The sequence below is a fragment of the Maylandia zebra genome, linkage group LG1, assembly GCF_041146795.1.
Source record: "Maylandia zebra isolate NMK-2024a linkage group LG1, Mzebra_GT3a, whole genome shotgun sequence".
In the NCBI taxonomy this organism is placed as follows: domain Eukaryota; kingdom Metazoa; phylum Chordata; class Actinopteri; order Cichliformes; family Cichlidae; genus Maylandia; species Maylandia zebra.
The window spans coordinates 41,409,377-41,427,716 of NC_135167.1; the positions used below are offsets into that span (position 1 = coordinate 41,409,377).

Below are 18,340 nucleotides of genomic sequence, written 5' to 3' on the forward strand. Positions count from 1 at the left end.
CGAAGATCTTTATCCACCAGACTTTTAATTTGAAGAGACAGCTGATGATTCAGAGCTTTACACCCTTTCAGTATAAAAGCCTTTAAATGAGTTAAACGTGAGAAAAAAAGCAGACGACAGAATAAATAATGTGACCGTCAGGCGGAGCAGAAACGCAACGTAAACAGGATATGATGTCATCAAAGGAACAGGAATGGCTCTTTGGTCGACAATTAGCTAAAGGAACTAAAAACCGACAGAAGGAGGAAGATGACGATGACGAGGTTTTTTTGGTAATCAGCTGATTTCTGACATCAGGCTTAAAGGGTCAGTTCACCTGTTGAGGGGCGGAACTAATAAACTGCAGGCCAGCGTGGATGCTCGAGCAGACGCCAAGCTCGCGTGAACTGACCCTTTAACGAGTCACGCTGGTTTCCACAGAAACGAACTTAAATGACAGCAGAGACAAGACGCTGCGATTGGCTGATTGTCTGAAACCCGTGTGAACCGACCCCTGCTGTGGTGCGTTTGTGGGCAGAGCGCGGAGGTCCTAGAGTGCGTGCTCTCGCGGCGGCAGCATGTGCAGCACCTGGTCGAGCAGCTGCAGCGCTCGGTGCAGGTGCACCTCCAGCCAGCAGGGGGTGTCCTTGATGCTCTGCCGTGGGTAGTCACACCCCCACCCTTTGACGAAGCTCAGCCGCACGATGCACAGCCTGCGGAGGTCGTCCACGCCCAGACCGGCCGCTGAGCGCACACCTGCGGGAGGAAGCACAGGTGAGACACAGAAACTAAAACATGTGAAATTAAAACCACGAGGCTTACACCGAGGGCCGAGGCCGCCCACCGTAAAAAGGAAGTGAAATAACATTAAATGCATGAAAAAGCAGGAAGTCGCACTGAGGCCCAAAAATGTCCAACGCGAATCTGACTCGATTCACTCTGCAGGTAAGTCTTTTAAGCCCTGCGTCTGGTTCATGTTATAATTTATTGACACCTGTGCCTGTCTGTCACTGGCTGTGTTGGGCAGGTGATACTCACTGACAGCAGGCGCGATTCCTCCCACACTGTTCGGACCGGGAATTGCACCGACCACCGCGGCTGCCTGAGTCTCCACAGCTGCCTGAGCCGCTGCCGCCTGCTGCTGCATCTGCCGGTGACACTGCCGCAGGTCGAACACCTGAACACAGACGGGTGAGACAGGCAGATGGGTGAGGCACGCAGACGGGTGAGACAGGTACACGGGTGAGACACCGGGGTGGCTGTAGCTCAGGTGGTAGAGGTGGTCATTCGATGCCAGTCTGCATGCCAAATATCCTTGGGGAAGAACCTACCGCACGTTTCTCTGTGATGGATCCATCCAGGTGTAAATGTGCGTGAACATGGTGGGCAAAAACGGCCACATACTGAACACGCCATAATGAGCTAGGGTTAACAAAGAGCAAAACTGCCAGCAGAGCCAAAACCACCTGATAGAAACCGTAGCCAATTCACACTTTTATGTCCAATCATGCACAAATCTATGTCCTATAAAACTGTCAACAAGCTGCTGAAGAAGTTACAACAAAGCTGTCCAAGTATCGAGAAACACGGCCCAAACAAACCTCTCAGAGAAACTCGGATCTCTTCACAAATCAAGAATATCAAATCTGTAAAAGGAAGATGGACTCGCTGCTTTACTTCCTGCGATCCCCAAACACGTCTTTGTCTGTCTGTTTTACGTCTGTTTGGACCTTAGTGAATCCGAGCCCGTCTGGGCTCAGATGGTCATTCGCGGCGTCTACCGCTCACCTTGATGTATGCTCCAGGGTAGATCTTATGAACGCCATCGCCTGGTGCTCTGCCCGCCTCCCGGTCCAGATAGAAACTCTGGACAAACACAGAGTGGTCGCTAAGGCAACGCATCCAGATGTCACCCTCCCCCCGACACTCCAGCTGAATCCCCCGGCCGATGTGGAGCCTGCAGGGCAACAACATCAGCAACATTAAATACTAACACTGCAATAATTCTCATGGTGCCACCCACTAAACGACCGCTCACCTGGCGCGGTGGCTGGCGGCTGTACGGTGGACATTGCTCAGCTGTCCCAAACAGAATCGATCTCCTCCCGAAGGATCCACGTACCCGTCCACAGTCACCAGGGGACAGCTGGACTGGACCTTAAACATCTCACCAACCTGAACGTCCAGCTCAAAGTAGGAGATGGAGCACCAGAACTCTGGACCTGAGGATCGAGACACAGATCAGGACATGGCGGACCTGCTCCCCAAACATCCTGACAAACTGGAGACAAAAGTGCTTCTCAACCTTTTATTACCTGAGCTTTTACTTCTGTAAGTGAGGACATCTTTGTTTCAGGGAATTCAGACAGATAGGTGTGAGTATCAGGGCACTTTATTTTTACATTAACATTTTTTGGACCTGCTTCACTAAGAAGGGACATTTTGTATTTTGGGGACGTCGGCCACTATGTTTTGAATCTTTATTAATAAAGTGAGGTCAGAGTGAGGGGGCGGGGTTTGTGGACAGGTGTGGTACCTGGGTGGTTGGATACTGGCTGTGGATACGGAGCGGTGCTGTGATGCTGTGACCCTGCAGAAACAAACACAGACCCAGTACTCAGCAATAATGCAGTACTCGCAGTACTACGGTACTGAATAGAGCAGTAACATTTAACATGCTGTCTTACAGAAGTGAGTGTTGGGGGCGTGGTGTTGTTGATGATGATGAGGATGATGATGCAATGGTGGATGTGGCTGGTTGCCCCGCCCACTATGCGCAGAGGTGTAGGGGGCAGGGCTGTTACCTGCCCAGTTGGCTGTGGAGACACACAGGACACTCATTATACTACAGAAGTAGTACTAAGCACAGGTAGTACATAGTACTTAGGGTACAGTACCAGGTTTGTGGGGGCCACTGTACTCTGGGCTCTGCTGATGTGGGGAGGCTGGGGTCGGGGGATGGGGGGGCTGGGGAGTGTGAGGTGGATTTGAGTGAGGCGGTGAAGCCTGGCCGCCGTGGTTAGGAGGCGGAGCGATCTGAAGGAGGCCAGGTCCGTCCAAACCGCCGCCGACCCCCCTGGCAGTCAGAGCTGCGGGCACCATGGAGCTGCTGCCTGCAGGAAACACGACTGTGTTACAACAGCGTCACGGCGTCTCGCACGCGCTGACAGCAAGGAGCAGCACACTGACCTGGGGGAGACAAAGGCATGCTGGGATACATGCCGACAGGCCGTGGGTGGCCATAGGGGTTGGTGTGGGGGGGCAGGTCGATCTGCAGACACTCCTGCATGAACTCCTCTTTTATGAGAGACTGAGGACCTGTCAAAGCAGACATTACAAACATTTAGACTGTACCCCAGGTTTGACGTTTGTACCCCAGTCACTCAACTGTAGCAATCCGAGTCCTGGTGATGACTGTTTGCCCCTGTTAATGACTGTTTGCCCCTGTTAAAGACTGTTAGCCCCTGTTGATGACTGTCAGCTCCTATTGATGACCGTCAGCTCCTGTTGATGACTGTCAGCTCCTGTTAATGACTGTCAGCTCCTGTTAATGACTGATAGCCCCTGTTAATGACTGATAGCCCGTTAATGACTGTTAGCTCCTGTTGATGACTGTTAGCCCCTGTTGTTGACTGTCAGCCCCTGTTGTTGACTGTCAGCGCCTATTGATGACCGTCAGCTCCTGTTGATGACTGTTAGCCCGTGTTAATGACTGTTAGCTCCTGTTGATGACCGTTAGCTCCTGTTGATGACCGTCAGCTCCTGTTGATGACTGTTAGCTCCTGTTAATGACTGTCAGCTCCTGTTGATGACTGTTAGCCCCTGTTAATGACTGTTAGCTCCTGTTGATGACTGTTAGCCCCTGTTGTTGACTGTCAGCTCCTATTGATGACCGTCAGCTCCTGTTGATGACTGTTAGCCCCTGTTAATGACTGTCAGCTCCTATTGATGACCGTCAGCTCCTGTAGATGACTGTTAGCCCCTGTTAATGACTGTTAGCCCCTGTTAATGACCGTCAGCTCCTGTTGATGACTGTTAGCCCCTGTTAATGACTGTTAGCTCCTGTTGCTGACCGTTAGCTCCTGTTAATGACTGTTAACTCTTGTTAATGACTGTTAGTAATACTTTATTTGAAGTGGCTGTTCGTCGCAGGACACGGACGCTTGGTGAATAAACTCTCATACAGTCTGAGAATGTAGTTAAACTGTTTATCAGAGGGAAAGTATGATTTTAGGACACTGGAGCCTGACATTAGTTTGCCATGATGTTAGCTTACAACAAGCTGTTGTTTAGCTATCTGGAGACGGCAGGTCTAAACTGCTGAAAATAATTATCTGTGACAATATCAGGAATAAATAAGCAGGTTTATGCACATTTTCAAGAGTTAGAGCCCTGACTTCAGTTCAGGAGATGAAGCTGGAGGTCAGGAGGAAGAAGATGAGTGTTTGTTAAGATGGCGGTGGCGTTGTCTCTTTCTTTATCTTTGGTGAAGAGGCCCTGTTCACTGAAGAGAAAACACTAGTATCAGCCTTCATATTTTGAGTCTGAACACATAAGAAGTCCTATGACTTCTTCCCTCGTCTGCCTACATATGCAGCTGTCTGTAGCCACATGTTTAACACACCATTAGTCGGACGCACGCTCCTCTGTTGTTTTAATACTTTAATTATACGTTTATAAGAATGCTTCAGGTGGTTGGAAGACATAATTACCCACTAATGTACATGTATTTCTGAGTACAGTATCCTTTTCACCTGTTTGCAATATTAGGGGCGTGGCCTCTTTGACTGACAGGTGGATGGTGACACAGGCAACTGTAGCTTCTAACTGTCTGTTAGCTTCACCTGATCTGGACCCAATGACTGTAGAAAACATGGACAACGTGACAGCACCTCCTCCCATTCTACAAAAATGAAGCCAAAATATCCCGCCTCTGGAAGCTGCCATCTTGCCAGAGTCTGCGCAGTAGGGACTTAAGGTGGAGCGACTGTGTTACACTCCCGCCGACACACCTGCTGGACGTGACCGCAAACACGCCCCCTACACTTTTTACGTAGCCCGGCTGCTCCAGTTTATTTGCTGATGGGTTTACCGCGACTGACGACTTGTTTAATTAAGGTAAATACAACCATGTCACTGTTATGAAAAAGACACATAGATTAGCAAGGCGCTAGATTAGCCGCTAGAATACGCAATGTGTTTGAGGCTTGTTGTTAGCTAGTTAGCGATGCTACACATCCGTTACTCTAATAGTCTGTATTATTGAATGATTCAGCACTGCTTAGGTTTTGTTATCCATTTTTAGACAGTGATGAGATCATCTGCACACTCTACAGAAGCCCAGAGTTACTGTTAATATCAAAAATATAATGCTGTCCTTTGAGATTTTAACATAAAACTGTGAGTGTAATGGATCTAAAACTGTTTAAATCTTCAGAGCCATCTACTACGGTGGCCCCTAGAGACAAAGCACGTACAAACTCCAAAACACTTGCAAACTCCAAAACACATGCAAATTCCAAAACACATGCAAACTAAAAAACACTTGCAAACTAAAAAACACATGCAAACTCCAAAACACGTACAAACTCCAAAACGCTTGCAAAATCCAAAACACTTGCAAACTAAAAAGCACTTGCAAACTAAAAAGCACATGCAAACTCCAAAACACGTACAAACTCCAAAACACTTGCAAAATCCAAAACACTTGCAAACTCAAAAACACAACGGAAGTGCTCCAGGACGCTAGGGGCAGTGTTGAGCTCTATTTGCAAAATAAACGGCAAGTTTGTCTGTATGGGACGGTCTAGTCTCTGTCGCGCTTCCCAGGTTGCCTAGCAACCATGATACTAACCGCTGGAAACGTGTCATACAACTTGGTTTGACAGAAATGAGGGAGAATATATTTTGTTCATTTGTTTGTTTCTACAAGAGCTTTGTGTGATTTGATAAGTATCTGAGGCTGAGACCACAGGACAGTAAAACATGATTTTTGGGCTTCATTTCTGTACTGAACAGTTATTTAAGATTAGTTAGTAAATAAGAATTAGCTAATGTTGTTCATGAGACTAAAGTCATCTCACTTTGGTAATGTAAATATAATATGGCCAATATTATAGTTATTATATTAATCATTATTAGCTATTACAGCAGTGAACATGAACTCTGTGTCAAATACTGAGCCTCAGTACAGATTCAAGTTGCAGTTATTTACATGTCTTATCACCTTAAATCTTCACTCAAAGACAAGTATCTTTGACAGTGTATATATAGGTATATCATATATCAGAGACAAATGTTGTTACTTCAGTATGTTGCCATTACTAAATTTGGCTCATTGCTTACATATATTTATAAAAAGAAAATGTACAAGCTGTGATAACTGTTTCTGATAGAATGAAGGGTAGACTGATATATGAAATACTCCTTTATTGGGTGAGAAAATCAGACCATGTCATAACTGCTTTAAGTCATACAGAATAGATATCAGAGCCTTAAACAAGCTGACTTCTGCTAAATGGGTCAAACTGGGCAGAAAGTCTACAAACACATATGTTAGGGAAAATATTCTAAAACACTTCTTCAGTAAAGACTCAGAGAAGAGAAACACACAGAACTTCTTGCTAGCAAGGGCAGCCTCCAGACTGAGACTCGCACTAAGAAACTGCCCCAATCTTTATTTATACTTCAGTAGGTGTGTGTGTGTGTGTGTGTGTGTGTGTATGTGTGTGTGTGTGTGTGTGTGTGTGTGTGTGTCCTGCTGATCAAAGGGTCATGAGAGCACAAAAGGTACATCCTTGGTCAGGAAAGGGGGTAGTCTCCCCCACCCTAGATAACATGGTGAGGAAGTCCAGCAGTTCATCTATATGTAAAGAAGCACTTAAACTAAAACAGACATAGCTACGTTAATCCTGCCGTAAAACAATAAAACAAGGTACGAGCTCTCATGCTCCCAGACGTGGGGGTGCATTCCTGGGATGCACCCCAAGCCTGCAGCCTGTTAGAGATCACACACAATTAATTATATGCCTCTAAGTATACATGGTTGAATATTTCCTAATACAAATAACTACATGCAGTATTCTACCATATGCAAACTTATATCACTAAAAGATTATACTGACTACTAAATACAATTTTCCATTGACAACATAACATCCTTATAGAATATGATGTAACACTATAGATCAACTTACCTCAGAATATATAAAGCATATAAACAGTTACAGCAATATGATGCAACAAACACAGCAGCTACTAATCCAAAATACTCAAAGCTTCATAGAACTGGAACAAACATTTATTTTAGCTCCATTCTGCTGCAGATACAGACTTTAGGTTTCTGAACATTAAACTTGTTGCTGCCTTTCATAGTGTGTAACTTGAAGGCCCTGAGTACTCTGAGTACTTTCTCCCACACTGAAAACACTGGGATGATCACATTATTTGAACATTACCTAATAAGACTGATTCAGCACAGACAGTTATGTTAAACTTTCCTAGCAGTCCTTCACAAACAGGGAACAGTCTGTCTATTCTCTCCATCTGTCAGCTGCTGCTGGCTCTTCCTCCTCCTCTTCCTCACACACTGCTGAGTTTGTCCTGGTGGATCATCAGGGCTGCAAAGCCTCACAGATGATGTGCAGCAGTGGGTCCCTCAGTCTGTCCTCACTCTGGACACTTGCAGTCGTCACACATGGAAATCAAATGTGTGATAAGCTGCAGGATTCAAACACAAGTGTAACTTATAAACACACGTTCATACTTTTATTCCACAATCAGAGAGAAAGAAACAGAGAGAGAGTGCAGGACAGACAGACAGGTGACAGTCTCAGGTGTACACACTGCTACACAACAGCACCAGAGAAGCAGGATTTAGTGTTTGTGTTATTACGAGTGTAAACAAGAAGAGTTCCAGATGGTGCAGTGGACACATGTGTGACTGCTGTGATTAAAGCATCTTTCTTTCAGCTTAACGAGTGAACCGTCAGCTCGTTCAAACACACGTTAAAGTCCGTTTGGCTCGACACCACCGAACAGAGGCAGCAATATAACACAGCTCACATTAACAGTGCAGTGAATCCTGCTTGTGCCGTGATGTTCAGGACTGCAAACCGAGCAGCATCACTGACTTTCAGCTTGTTGTGTTTGTGGATATATGACTGACTTTAATTATCTACAAAATCATCACAATCTCTGTAAGATTAAGGTCAACTATATATATATTTATTAAAGTAAAGGCTTTAAAACCAAGTTAATTCTGAAAGTACAAACATCGCTAATGTCAACTTTCCCGACATGTGGCCAACAATAATGGTTTCATGTTCTTCATTAAAAAAACATTTGCGCATAAATAAGTGACATGATATTCAGTACTTACTTCTGAAAGTTTACTCTTCCTCCGCTCCGCTTCCACCGTTTTTTTTTCGGCAAAATTATCCACACCACCACCGCACTATGAAGTCTGGGATATGTTGGGCCATGAAGGCTACACCGACCCATCCTTAAAATTCAGGGAAATTAAGGACGCATTTCAGGGCCGCATTTCGGGCAGCCTTTGAATTCGGAAAGCCTTCTCTTGTCGCTGTGAGGTAATCGGCCTTAAAATGCGGCCTTTAAGGCTGCAAACCCCAAATCCGGTCATTGGTACTTCCTGGCTTGTGTAGTTACTAGGTAACAAAAGCTCAACACTGCCCCTAGCGTCCTGGAGCACTTCCGTTGTGTTTTTGAGTTTGCAAGTGTTTTGGATTTTGCAAGTGTTTTTTAGTTTGCAAGTGTTTTGGAGTTTGTACGTGTTTTTTAGTTTGCAAGTGTTTTTTAGTTTGCATGTGTTTTGGAGTTTGTACGTGTTTTGGAGTTTGCAAGTGTTTTGGATTTTGCAAGTGTTTTGGAGTTTGCATGTGTTTTTTAGTTTGCATGTGTTTTGGAGTTTGTACGTGTTTTTTAGTTTGCAAGTGTTTTGGAGTTTGTACGTGTTTTGGAGTTTGCATGTGTTTTGGAGTTTGTACGTGTTTTGGAGTTTGCATGTGTTTTGGAGTTTGTACGTGTTTTGGAGTTTGCATGTGTTTTTTAGTTTGCACGTGTTTTTTAGTTTGCAAGTGTTTTTTAGTTTGCAAGTGTTTTGGAGTTTGTACGTGTTTTGGAGTTTGCAAGTGTTTTGGAGTTTGTACGTGTTTTGGAGTTTGCATGTGTTTTTTAGTTTGCATGTGTTTTTTAGTTTGCAAGTGTTTTGGAGTTTGTACGTGTTTTGGAGTTTGCATGTGTTTTGGAGTTTGCATGTGTTTTGGAGTTTGCAAGTGTTTTGGAGTTTGTACGTGTTTTGGAGTTTGCATGTGTTTTGGAGTTTGCAAGTGTTTTGGAGTTTGCAAGTGTTTTTTAGTTTGCAAGTGTTTTGGAGTTTGTACGTGTTTTGGAGTTTGCATGTGTTTTTTAGTTTGCAAGTGTTTTGGAGTTTGTACGTGTTTTTTAGTTTGCAAGTGTTTTGGAGTTTGTACGTGTTTTGGAGTTTGTACGTGTTTTGGAGTTTGTACGTGTTTTGGAGTTTGCATGTGTTTTGGAATTTGTATGTGTTTTGGAGTTTGCAAGTGTTTTGGATTTTGCAAGTGTTTTGGAGTTTGCATGTGTTTTTTAGTTTGCATGTGTTTTGGAGTTTGTACGTGTTTTTTAGTTTGCAAGTGTTTTGGAGTTTGTACGTGTTTTTGAGTTTGTACGTGTTTTGGAGTTTGCATGTGTTTTGGAATTTGTATGTGTTTTGGAGTTTGCAAGTGTTTTGGATTTTGCAAGTGTTTTGGAGTTTGCATGTGTTTTTTAGTTTGCATGTGTTTTGGAGTTTGTACGTGTTTTTTAGTTTGCAAGTGTTTTGGAGTTTGTACGTGTTTTTGAGTTTGTACGTGTTTTGGAGTTTGCATGTGTTTTTTAGTTTGCACGTGTTTTTTAGTTTGCAAGTGTTTTGGAGTTTGTACGTGTTTTGGAGTTTGCATGTGTTTTGGAGTTTGTACGTGTTTTGGAGTTTGTACGTGTTTTGGAGTTTGCATGTGTTTTTTAGTTTGCAAGTGTTTTGGAGTTTGTACGTGTTTTGGAGTTTGCATGTGTTTTGGAGTTTGTACGTGTTTTGGAGTTTGCATGTGTTTTGGAGTTTGTACGTGTTTTGGAGTTTGCAAGTGTTTTGGAGTTTGTACGTGTTTTGGAGTTTGTACGTGTTTTTTAGTTTGCAAGTGTTTTGGAGTTTGTACGTGTTTTGGAGTTTGCAAGTGTTTTGGAGTTTGCAAGTGTTTTGGAGTTTGCAAGTGTTTTGGAGTTTGTACGTGTTTTGGAGTTTGCATGTGTTTTTTAGTTTGCATGTGTTTTTTAGTTTGCAAGTGTTTTGGAGTTTGTACGTGTTTTGGAGTTTGCATGTGTTTTGGAGTTTGTACGTGTTTTGGAGTTTGTACGTGTTTTGGAGTTTGCATGTGTTTTGGAGTTTGTACGTGTTTTGGAGTTTGCAAGTGTTTTGGAGTTTGTACGTGTTTTGGAGTTTGTACGTGTTTTTTAGTTTGCAAGTGTTTTGGAGTTTGTACGTGTTTTGGAGTTTGCACGTGTTTTGGAGTTTGTACGTGTTTTTGAGTTTGCAAGTGTTTTGGATTTTGCAAGTGTTTTGGAGTTTGCATGTGTTTTTTAGTTTGTACGTGTTTTGGAGTTTGTACGTGTTTTGGAGTTTGCATGTGTTTTGGAGTTTGTACGTGTTTTGGAGTTTGCAAGTGTTTTGGAGTTTGTACGTGTTTTGGAGTTTGCATGTGTTTTGGAGTTTGTACGTGTTTTGGAGTTTGCAAGTGTTTTGGAGTTTGTACGTGTTTTGGAGTTTGCATGTGTTTTTTAGTTTGCAAGTGTTTTGGAGTTTGTACGTACGTAGGCCCGCCCCAGGAGATGGATACACCCAGCATTTCATCAACACTGTGATGAGACCTTTGGTTTGTGTAATGTTATAAATAGTCAGATACTCCCAAGAGGCTCCGGGCTTAATATTTAAAAATATATGATCCTCTCTGGTTACTTGGGTATGAATAACTATGTTATTTACCATAAAGTGATTCACACTATCTGCAAAAAACTGTGAAAGAATTCCAGATCACCAGTTTGTAGTTTAACATACAAGTGACGACCTTTGACCTTCATCAGGTTTTATTTAATTGTGTCAGAGAAACTCAAACGTGCTCTTCATGCAGCTGAGTACATCAAGTGTTTAAACTGGAAGCTGTGCAGGTCTGAGATCAGCAGCTTTATGAAACATCAAACTGAGGTCCTGTTAATGCTGATATACAGTGACACAGTTACATGAGTGATTAATCCTTTTGTTTTTTGTCTTTAACTTTATCAATAAAGCTGCAGCTTTGACTACAGCACGTGTGGCACTTTAACCTTTGCACTGTTTTCATCAGTTCATTTTGCAGTTAACATGTGAACATGTTGGATGATCTGTGCTGTCACTTGGTGGTGCTGAGGTCTGAATCTGAGGGCAGCTCCTGTAATCACAAAGAGATCAGAATTAGGGCTGCACGATAAATCGAAAATTTATTGTCATCGCGATATCAGCCTGCGCGATGGGCCCATCGCAAAAGACGGCGTAAACTGCGATAATTGGGTACCTTAAAATGTTTACACACGTGCTGTAAAGAATTTACCAATCAAAGAAATCCATTTACACATTTGACCAGTCGAATAGAGCCCTTCACGGCATTAACCAATCAAATGGATTAGAGGCCCGCCTCCTACGCAGGTCGGGCGCGAACAACGCTGCAGCAACGAGTCAGAGTTGTAATGGCTGAGAGCGAGACGCGTGACGAGAATGCTACTGAACTCGTGGCTAAAAAAAAAAATAGTACCTCACTTATTTGGAGGTACTTTGGATTTGATAAAGACGACGTTCTCCAAACACAGGTACTCTGCAAAACTTGCCGAACACTCGTGGCAACCACCAGAGGAAACACGACTAATCTCCACCATCATCTTCAATACAACCACAGAGAACTGTTTGAAGAGTTCCAGAAAGATAGGGCTAGCCAAACAAAGGTTGCTAATGTTAAGACAAAGAGCGCAGCAGTCCAACAGCCGTCTCTGTATCAGAGTTTTTCAAGTGGAATTCCTTATGAGAAAACGTCGAAGCGGTACAAAGAAATAACAGAGGCCATTACACATTTTTTGGCTAAAGACATGATGCCTATAAATACAGTTAGCAGAGAGGGCTTCACCAGTCTGATACATAAAGTGGACCAGAGATACCGCATCCCCTCACGAAACTACTTTTCACATGTCGCCATTCCACAAATGTATGAAACATGCCGCAAGACCGTCATGTTTGAACTGAGCCAAGCTGAAAACTACGCAAGCACTACAGACCTATGGTCAAGTCGTACAACGGAACCATATATGAGTTTCACAGTGCACTTCCTCACCGAAGACTTTGAACTGAAAACACGGTGTCTAGAGACTGTGTATTTTCCAGACTCCCACACTAGTGAAAATATAGCCCATGTATTACGTGAGGTGTTAGCCAGCTGGGATCTTAAAGAAGATCGACAAGTGTGCATCACCACAGACAACGGTGCCAATGTTGTGAGAGCCACGGAGCTAAACAACTGGGTCAGACTTCAGTGTTTTGGACACAGGCTGCACCTTGCAATCGGTAAGTTTTATTCAAGGCAGATCTTTTTAGCAATGAAAATGTGCTATACATTATTATCAAATTGATATTGATAAGGATAATGTTACCTTTTTAGACAACTTTAGTTATAAATTTCAATTAGTTTTTTTTTTTAAAAAAAAAGGTTTTAAACATGACAGTTTTTTTGTTTCCTCTTATTTCTCCAGAAAATTCTATCAAAGATGATGCCCGCATTGCCCGAGCCATTGGACTTTGCAAAAAGTTAGTTGGACATTTTTGCCACAGCTGGAAAGCAAAGATGGCTCTGAAAAAAGCACAGCAGAAGCTCAACCTCCCAGAGCACACACTGATCACAGAATGCCCAACCAGGTGGGGTTCCAGGCAGAAGATGATTGAGAGAGTCCTGGAGCAGCAGCGGGCCATTTCTGATGTCATCTCAGCAGACAAGAAATCAAGACACTTGATTCCTACTTGGCAGGATCTTGAGGTACTGGAGTCTGTCAACCAGGCATTACACCCCCTGCAAGACTTTACAGATGCCCTGTCTGGTGAGAGCTACGTTAGTGTTTCATATGTAAAACCAGTCCTTCATCTGATGAAGACGTCGGTGCTTGCAGAGAAGGAAGAAGACAGTGATTTGACAAAATCAATTAAGAAGAAAATCCTCGAGTACCTGATTACTAAATATGAAAATCCAGCTACCCAGGAACTTATGGACATGGCGTGCTTCATGGATCCCAGATTTAAAGTCAGCTACACCAGCACTGATCGAGTCTCAGACATCAAGACCAGAGTGATGTCAGAAATGGAAGCAGTGGCACAGAAGGTATTCATGCATGCTTATATATAAAACCTTTCAATTCATATTTAGTCCAAAATGTTTACTTTTCTTATAATCTGCTTTCTGTTCCAGGAGAGAAGCTCCGCTGAACCAGAGGCCCAGACAGATGATCCACCCAGTCGTCCCCTGAAGAAGGCAAAAAAGTCCCTGGGCAGTTTCTTCAAGGCAGCTCCAATCCCTACCTCCTCTTTTATGCATCTCTCACAAGCTGTTGAAGCTGAGCTTAACAGCTACTTGCTATCCACGGCCATAGACAGTGAGGAAGACCCCTTGGCATGGTGGAAACTCCACAAAATGACATTCCCACAGCTAAGCAAGCTTGCAAGGAAGTATCTCTGCATACCTGCAAGTAGCTCACCTTCAGAGAGACTTTTTAGTACATCAGGAAACATAGTAACATGTCAGCGCACATGTTTAAAACCTTGGAGAGTAAACATGTTGGTTTTCCTTAACAAGAACTTGCCATAAAAAACATTCACTCAGGAAGGATGAATGCAAGATAGAGAAACCTTTTTTTTTTTTCAAAAAATTACAAAAATACACTACCTACATTGTTCTTAATTGTTGATAATATTAGTCTTGGCCAGTACGACCACAAAGGTAGACAATTGTTCTTTGGTGTGTTCCCACAGCAGACAAGTTCTTACCTATAGTTTAATCTAGTAAAGTTTCCACTCCAGTTTTGACTTGCATCATAACTACTTGGTGAGTGGTAAAATGATGAACAACTGCATAGAGATAATTTGCAGTATAATTTAAGTTATGTTTATTTAAAACTAATTATAGAGACCGGGAAGGATGTCTTTCAGAATTCAAGCCTCAGAAATTTTTTTATGGGGGCAATGTTTCAATGTTTGACTGCACTTTGTTGTTACACTGCTAATACAGCAGCTTTCATTAAATAAAACTGTACAGTAAAACGGAAATTATGTATTTGTTTTTTGTTTTTTTTTTGCTATTTATTTTATCGCAAGTCATATCGTTATCGCAGTATTGATCACAGTTATCGCACATCGCAGGTTTTCCTAATATCGTGCAGCCCTAATCAGAATCATCACAAACTGAATTATAAAGTTTATCACTTAAATCTGAAATAAAGCTGATCCTTCTGTCCTCACACTCAGGATCTGAAGCTCTTCTCTTACATTTTTTTCACTTCTACAGTTTAATCCATAGTTACTTATTAATGAGGAGTTACTGAAGCACAAGCTTAAAAAAAATAAAAATAAAATGGTGTTATTGTCTTTACACATGTGGAGACTGAAAACATGTTGTTGCTTGCACATATTTAATAATCAGCTCTGCACAGGAGCTGAAGCAGGATGCAGCCTGTTGCTTTTACAGTAAAATACTTGTAATAAAAGTACAGTAACAGTAATTAGTGACTGAGCAGCCCGGGGCGTTTCTCTTGATTTCTTCAGTCGGTGTAAATTCATTCACCTGCACAGATTAGCTAAACGAACCCTGACAGCCGAGTCCTCATCTTAGCTAGCTAGGTCTCAGGAGCTAGCTAAGGACGGTAGTTACGGATTAGCTGACAAACACGTTTAACTTACCGAAAAAGTGCAGCGGGGCCTCGGGTCCTTCTGTCGGGTAGTCCAGTTTACTGAAGAACACCTCAGGCTGTCAGGTTAAAACACTCGGTCGTGTTTTCGAAGCGTAAACGCTGGCCCTCCTCTCAGAGCCTACGCTCTATCTTCTATTCCCGAACAGAGATACGCAAGTTTCTCCGTGACTGCAGCTGCCAGTCAAAGCTGTTATGATGACGTTTCACCCCAATTTAACATCACCGCGGTAGGAATTAGAATCAGACTTATGGGAGAGGAGACCCCTTGGACATCAATCAGCATGATGAGAACTATTGATAACAAAGGAAAGAATCTTTGGGAAAAAATTATCTGAGGAGAATAAATTTATTTAGTCCCATCCGCTAACATGGAGGAGGCGGGGTTTATGACCTATACTGCAGCCAGACACCAGGGGGCGAAAGAGACGTTTTGGCTTCATTTTTGGGGAGCTGTCGCGTCATCCATGTTTTCTACAGTCATTGTTCTGGACATTTCAACTGTGTTTGTGCTGTTGGAGCCTTTTGGAGAATTTAATGACATCATCTGACCAATAACATGGCTGCTGTGAAGTTACCATAGTAACAGACCGAGAAGAAGGTGGAGCGAGTTCGATGAGAGAAATTGGATGGTTTTGATTGGATGTTAGTTAATTAACTGGCATTTCTGTGTGTGTGTGTCTGTTTCTGTCTCTGTGTGTGTGTCTGTGTGGGCTCCAGAGTGTCTTCGGAAATAGAAACGGTCACCACGGTGTTTAGTCTGACTTCTGCTCAGACACGAGGGCAGATAACAGAGACGCTCCAAAACATTCAGAGCCCAACAGGAGCGACCACACACACACACACACACACACACACACACACACACACACACACACACACACACACAGAAACACACACACAGACACAGAAACACACATACAGACACACACACACACACACACACACACAGACACAGAAACACACACAGACACAGAAACACACACAGACACAGAAACACACACACACACACACACACACACACACACAGACACAGAAACACACACAGACACAGAAACACACACAGACACAGAAACACACACAGACACAGAGACAGAAACACACACAGACACAGAGACAGAAACACACATACAGACACAGAAACACACACACAGACACAGAAACACACACACAGACACAGAAATACACATACAGACACACACACACACACACACACACACAGACACAGAAACACACATACAGACACAGAGACAGAAACACACACACACACACACACACACACAGACACAGAAACACACATACAGACACAGAGACAGAAACACACACACACACACACACACACACACACACACACACACAGACACAGAAACACACACAGACACAGAAACACACACAGACACAGAAACACACACACACACACAGTGTTTAAAGCTGTGACCGTGTTTCCATCAAAGCAGCAAAGACACCTAAAACCAAACGCTGCTGCAGCCCGATGACTCACGGCCCAATCAGACCAATCACAGAGGGCAGCAGGTGTGCAGGGTTACCTGTGGCGGGGGACGCTACCCTCTCGTAGTGGTAGGGGTTCACACACACGCTGTCGTACTTCAGGTCGAAGGCAAACTGACAGAACTTGACGTGCTTCAGCTCGTTCTTGTGGAGGTCTGGCCACCGCCACAGGCGGGCGTAGATCACATGAGGGAAGCCTTTTCTACCCGCTACCTGCACAGGTGAGACAGACAGTCAGCGAGGAAACATGTAAGCTTAAATAAACTCTGTGACAGCAGACTGAGTCATGCTGAGCACAAACACTGTGCGTGTGTGTCAGGTGATTATGCCAAACCACAAGCATGACATCACGTCTGACCTCAGCCTCAGAACGCTGCAAAAAGTTCAGGTCAGACATAATAATAATGGATTGGATTTATATAGCGCTTTTCAAGGCACCCAAAGCGCTTTACAATGCCACTATTCATTCACTCTCACATTCACACACTGGTGGAGGCTACAGGTGTAGCCACAGCTGCCCTGGGGCAGACTGACAGAAGCGAGGCTGCCATATCGCGCCATCGGCCCCTCTGGCCATCACCAGTAGGCGGTAGGGTAAAGTGTCTTGCCCAAGGACACAACGACCAGGACAGAGAGCCCGGGGATCGAACCGGCGACCTTCCGGTTACAGATACGCTTCCCAACCCCCTGAGCCACGGTCGCCCCAGTGAGATCCCAACACAGAGCCAACATAGCTCCAGCCTGCAGGGGCCGTTTCTCTGTATTCTGTCCCCAGCTGAGTGTGGGCACACCTGAATGTCCTATTTCAGACAAACATTAGCTGCAGTTCACCTAGGGGGCGCTGTGAGATCAAAGTGAGCGGAGCTAAACAGAGACTTTGGATTTTAGTGTCCATGAATCCAGCCTGGATAAAAGCACTCTTCCTCCTTCAGTTCCTCTCAGTGAAGCTAATTCTGACCATAAAACACTAGCATGCTGCTAACGCTTGCTGATTGTGCTGCTAAGGTTTTAGGACAGGTGCCTGTTTCCACAGTTAAAGCCCAGCAGGAGCTCCAGGTGTGCAGGACAGGAGCAGCGGGGTGAAGGCGACGCTGTCAGGAGGCTGCTCGCTTCACGCCCCAAACCAAAATGGAGGACGCTGTAAAGCACCTCGCAGTGCTGTGACGTCTCTAACAAAAAGCGTTTACTGCAGGAGAAAACCTGTGAAACGTCTAAAGGTGGAACCATTTCTGCTGAGCTCGACAGCGCCCCCTATGGAGCAGGAAGTCCACAGAGAGGCGGGTCCCGAGTATTTAGAAGTTGTTCGATAAAACGTTTGATGATGAATGTTGCTGTGTGTTAACCGGGTCCCTTAATTGTAGGAAAACCCTAATGAGGATGTTTATTCTCACCGATGCGTTCACTAAACAAACTTTAAACTCAGAAAATCCCCGCAGGCTGTAAACGTCTCAAAGCCACAGGTTTGTGAATGTGCTGCTTTAAATCTGATGGACGAGGTCTGTTCTGTGTGCACAGGTGAAGGGCAGGGATAAGATTGCAGACAAAACAATCTCACACACACACGCTGCAAAAAATGTCCTCATAAACCTGCTCAAAGGGCCAGGTCCCCACACTGAACGTAAACTGAAACAGCACTTTCTTTAAATCACCTTTTATCCACATTTTGAACGACCGCCTGCTCGTTCAGACTCTCCTCGTGTCTTTACTCTGTTTCTTAAACTTTAAGTGTTAAGTTCAAACTAATGTTTGTTCCTGTTTTCTGGGTTTTTTCCAAAGGTGTCGCCGTGTTCACCTCTCTGAGCTATAAGAA

At 43.9% G+C, this 18,340-nt stretch overlaps 2 protein-coding genes across 5 annotated transcripts in view; one reads left to right on the forward strand and one right to left on the reverse strand.

Moving 5' to 3' along the window:
- Positions 1-18,340, reverse strand: part of LOC143412293 (mothers against decapentaplegic homolog 4-like) — a 38,360-nt gene that overhangs the window by 1,923 nt on the left and 18,097 nt on the right. For 3 of the 4 annotated variants that reach the window (XM_076886593.1, XM_076886598.1, XM_076886600.1), the window contains exons 4-12: positions 16,569-16,743; positions 3,169-3,297; positions 2,877-3,092; positions 2,667-2,795; positions 2,516-2,569; positions 2,018-2,201; positions 1,768-1,936; positions 1,018-1,156; positions 569-735 (exon numbers count right to left, since the gene is read on the reverse strand). In XM_076886593.1, coding sequence (XP_076742708.1) covers positions 569-735; positions 1,018-1,156; positions 1,768-1,936; positions 2,018-2,201; positions 2,516-2,569; positions 2,667-2,795; positions 2,877-3,092; positions 3,169-3,297; positions 16,569-16,743 — 1,362 coding nt within the window. Of the gene's footprint in view, positions 1-5; positions 736-1,017; positions 1,157-1,767; positions 1,937-2,017; positions 2,202-2,515; positions 2,570-2,666; positions 2,796-2,876; positions 3,093-3,168; positions 3,298-16,568; positions 16,744-18,340 lie in introns of those variants that run through there. The other variant, XM_076886603.1, reaches the window with a different exon arrangement.
- Positions 11,466-14,354, forward strand: LOC143419523 (E3 SUMO-protein ligase ZBED1-like). The gene is made up of 3 exons (XM_076886586.1): positions 11,466-12,637; positions 12,823-13,442; positions 13,530-14,354. The coding sequence occupies exons 1-3, from the start codon at positions 11,773-11,775 to the stop codon at positions 13,923-13,925; spliced, it is 1,881 nt and encodes a 626-aa protein (XP_076742701.1). The 5' UTR covers positions 11,466-11,772; the 3' UTR covers positions 13,926-14,354.

Bases quoted from the DNA above. Each gene is read 5' to 3' on its own strand.
- LOC143419523 (XM_076886586.1), top strand. From the start codon at position 11,773: ATGGCTGAGAGCGAGACGCGTGACGAGAATGCTACTGAACTCGTGGCT. The intron at 12,638-12,822 runs GTAAGTTTTATT...TTATTTCTCCAG, and splicing joins CAGGCTGCACCTTGCAATCG to AAAATTCTATCAAAGATGAT. The intron at 13,443-13,529 runs GTATTCATGCAT...TTTCTGTTCCAG, and splicing joins TGGAAGCAGTGGCACAGAAG to GAGAGAAGCTCCGCTGAACC.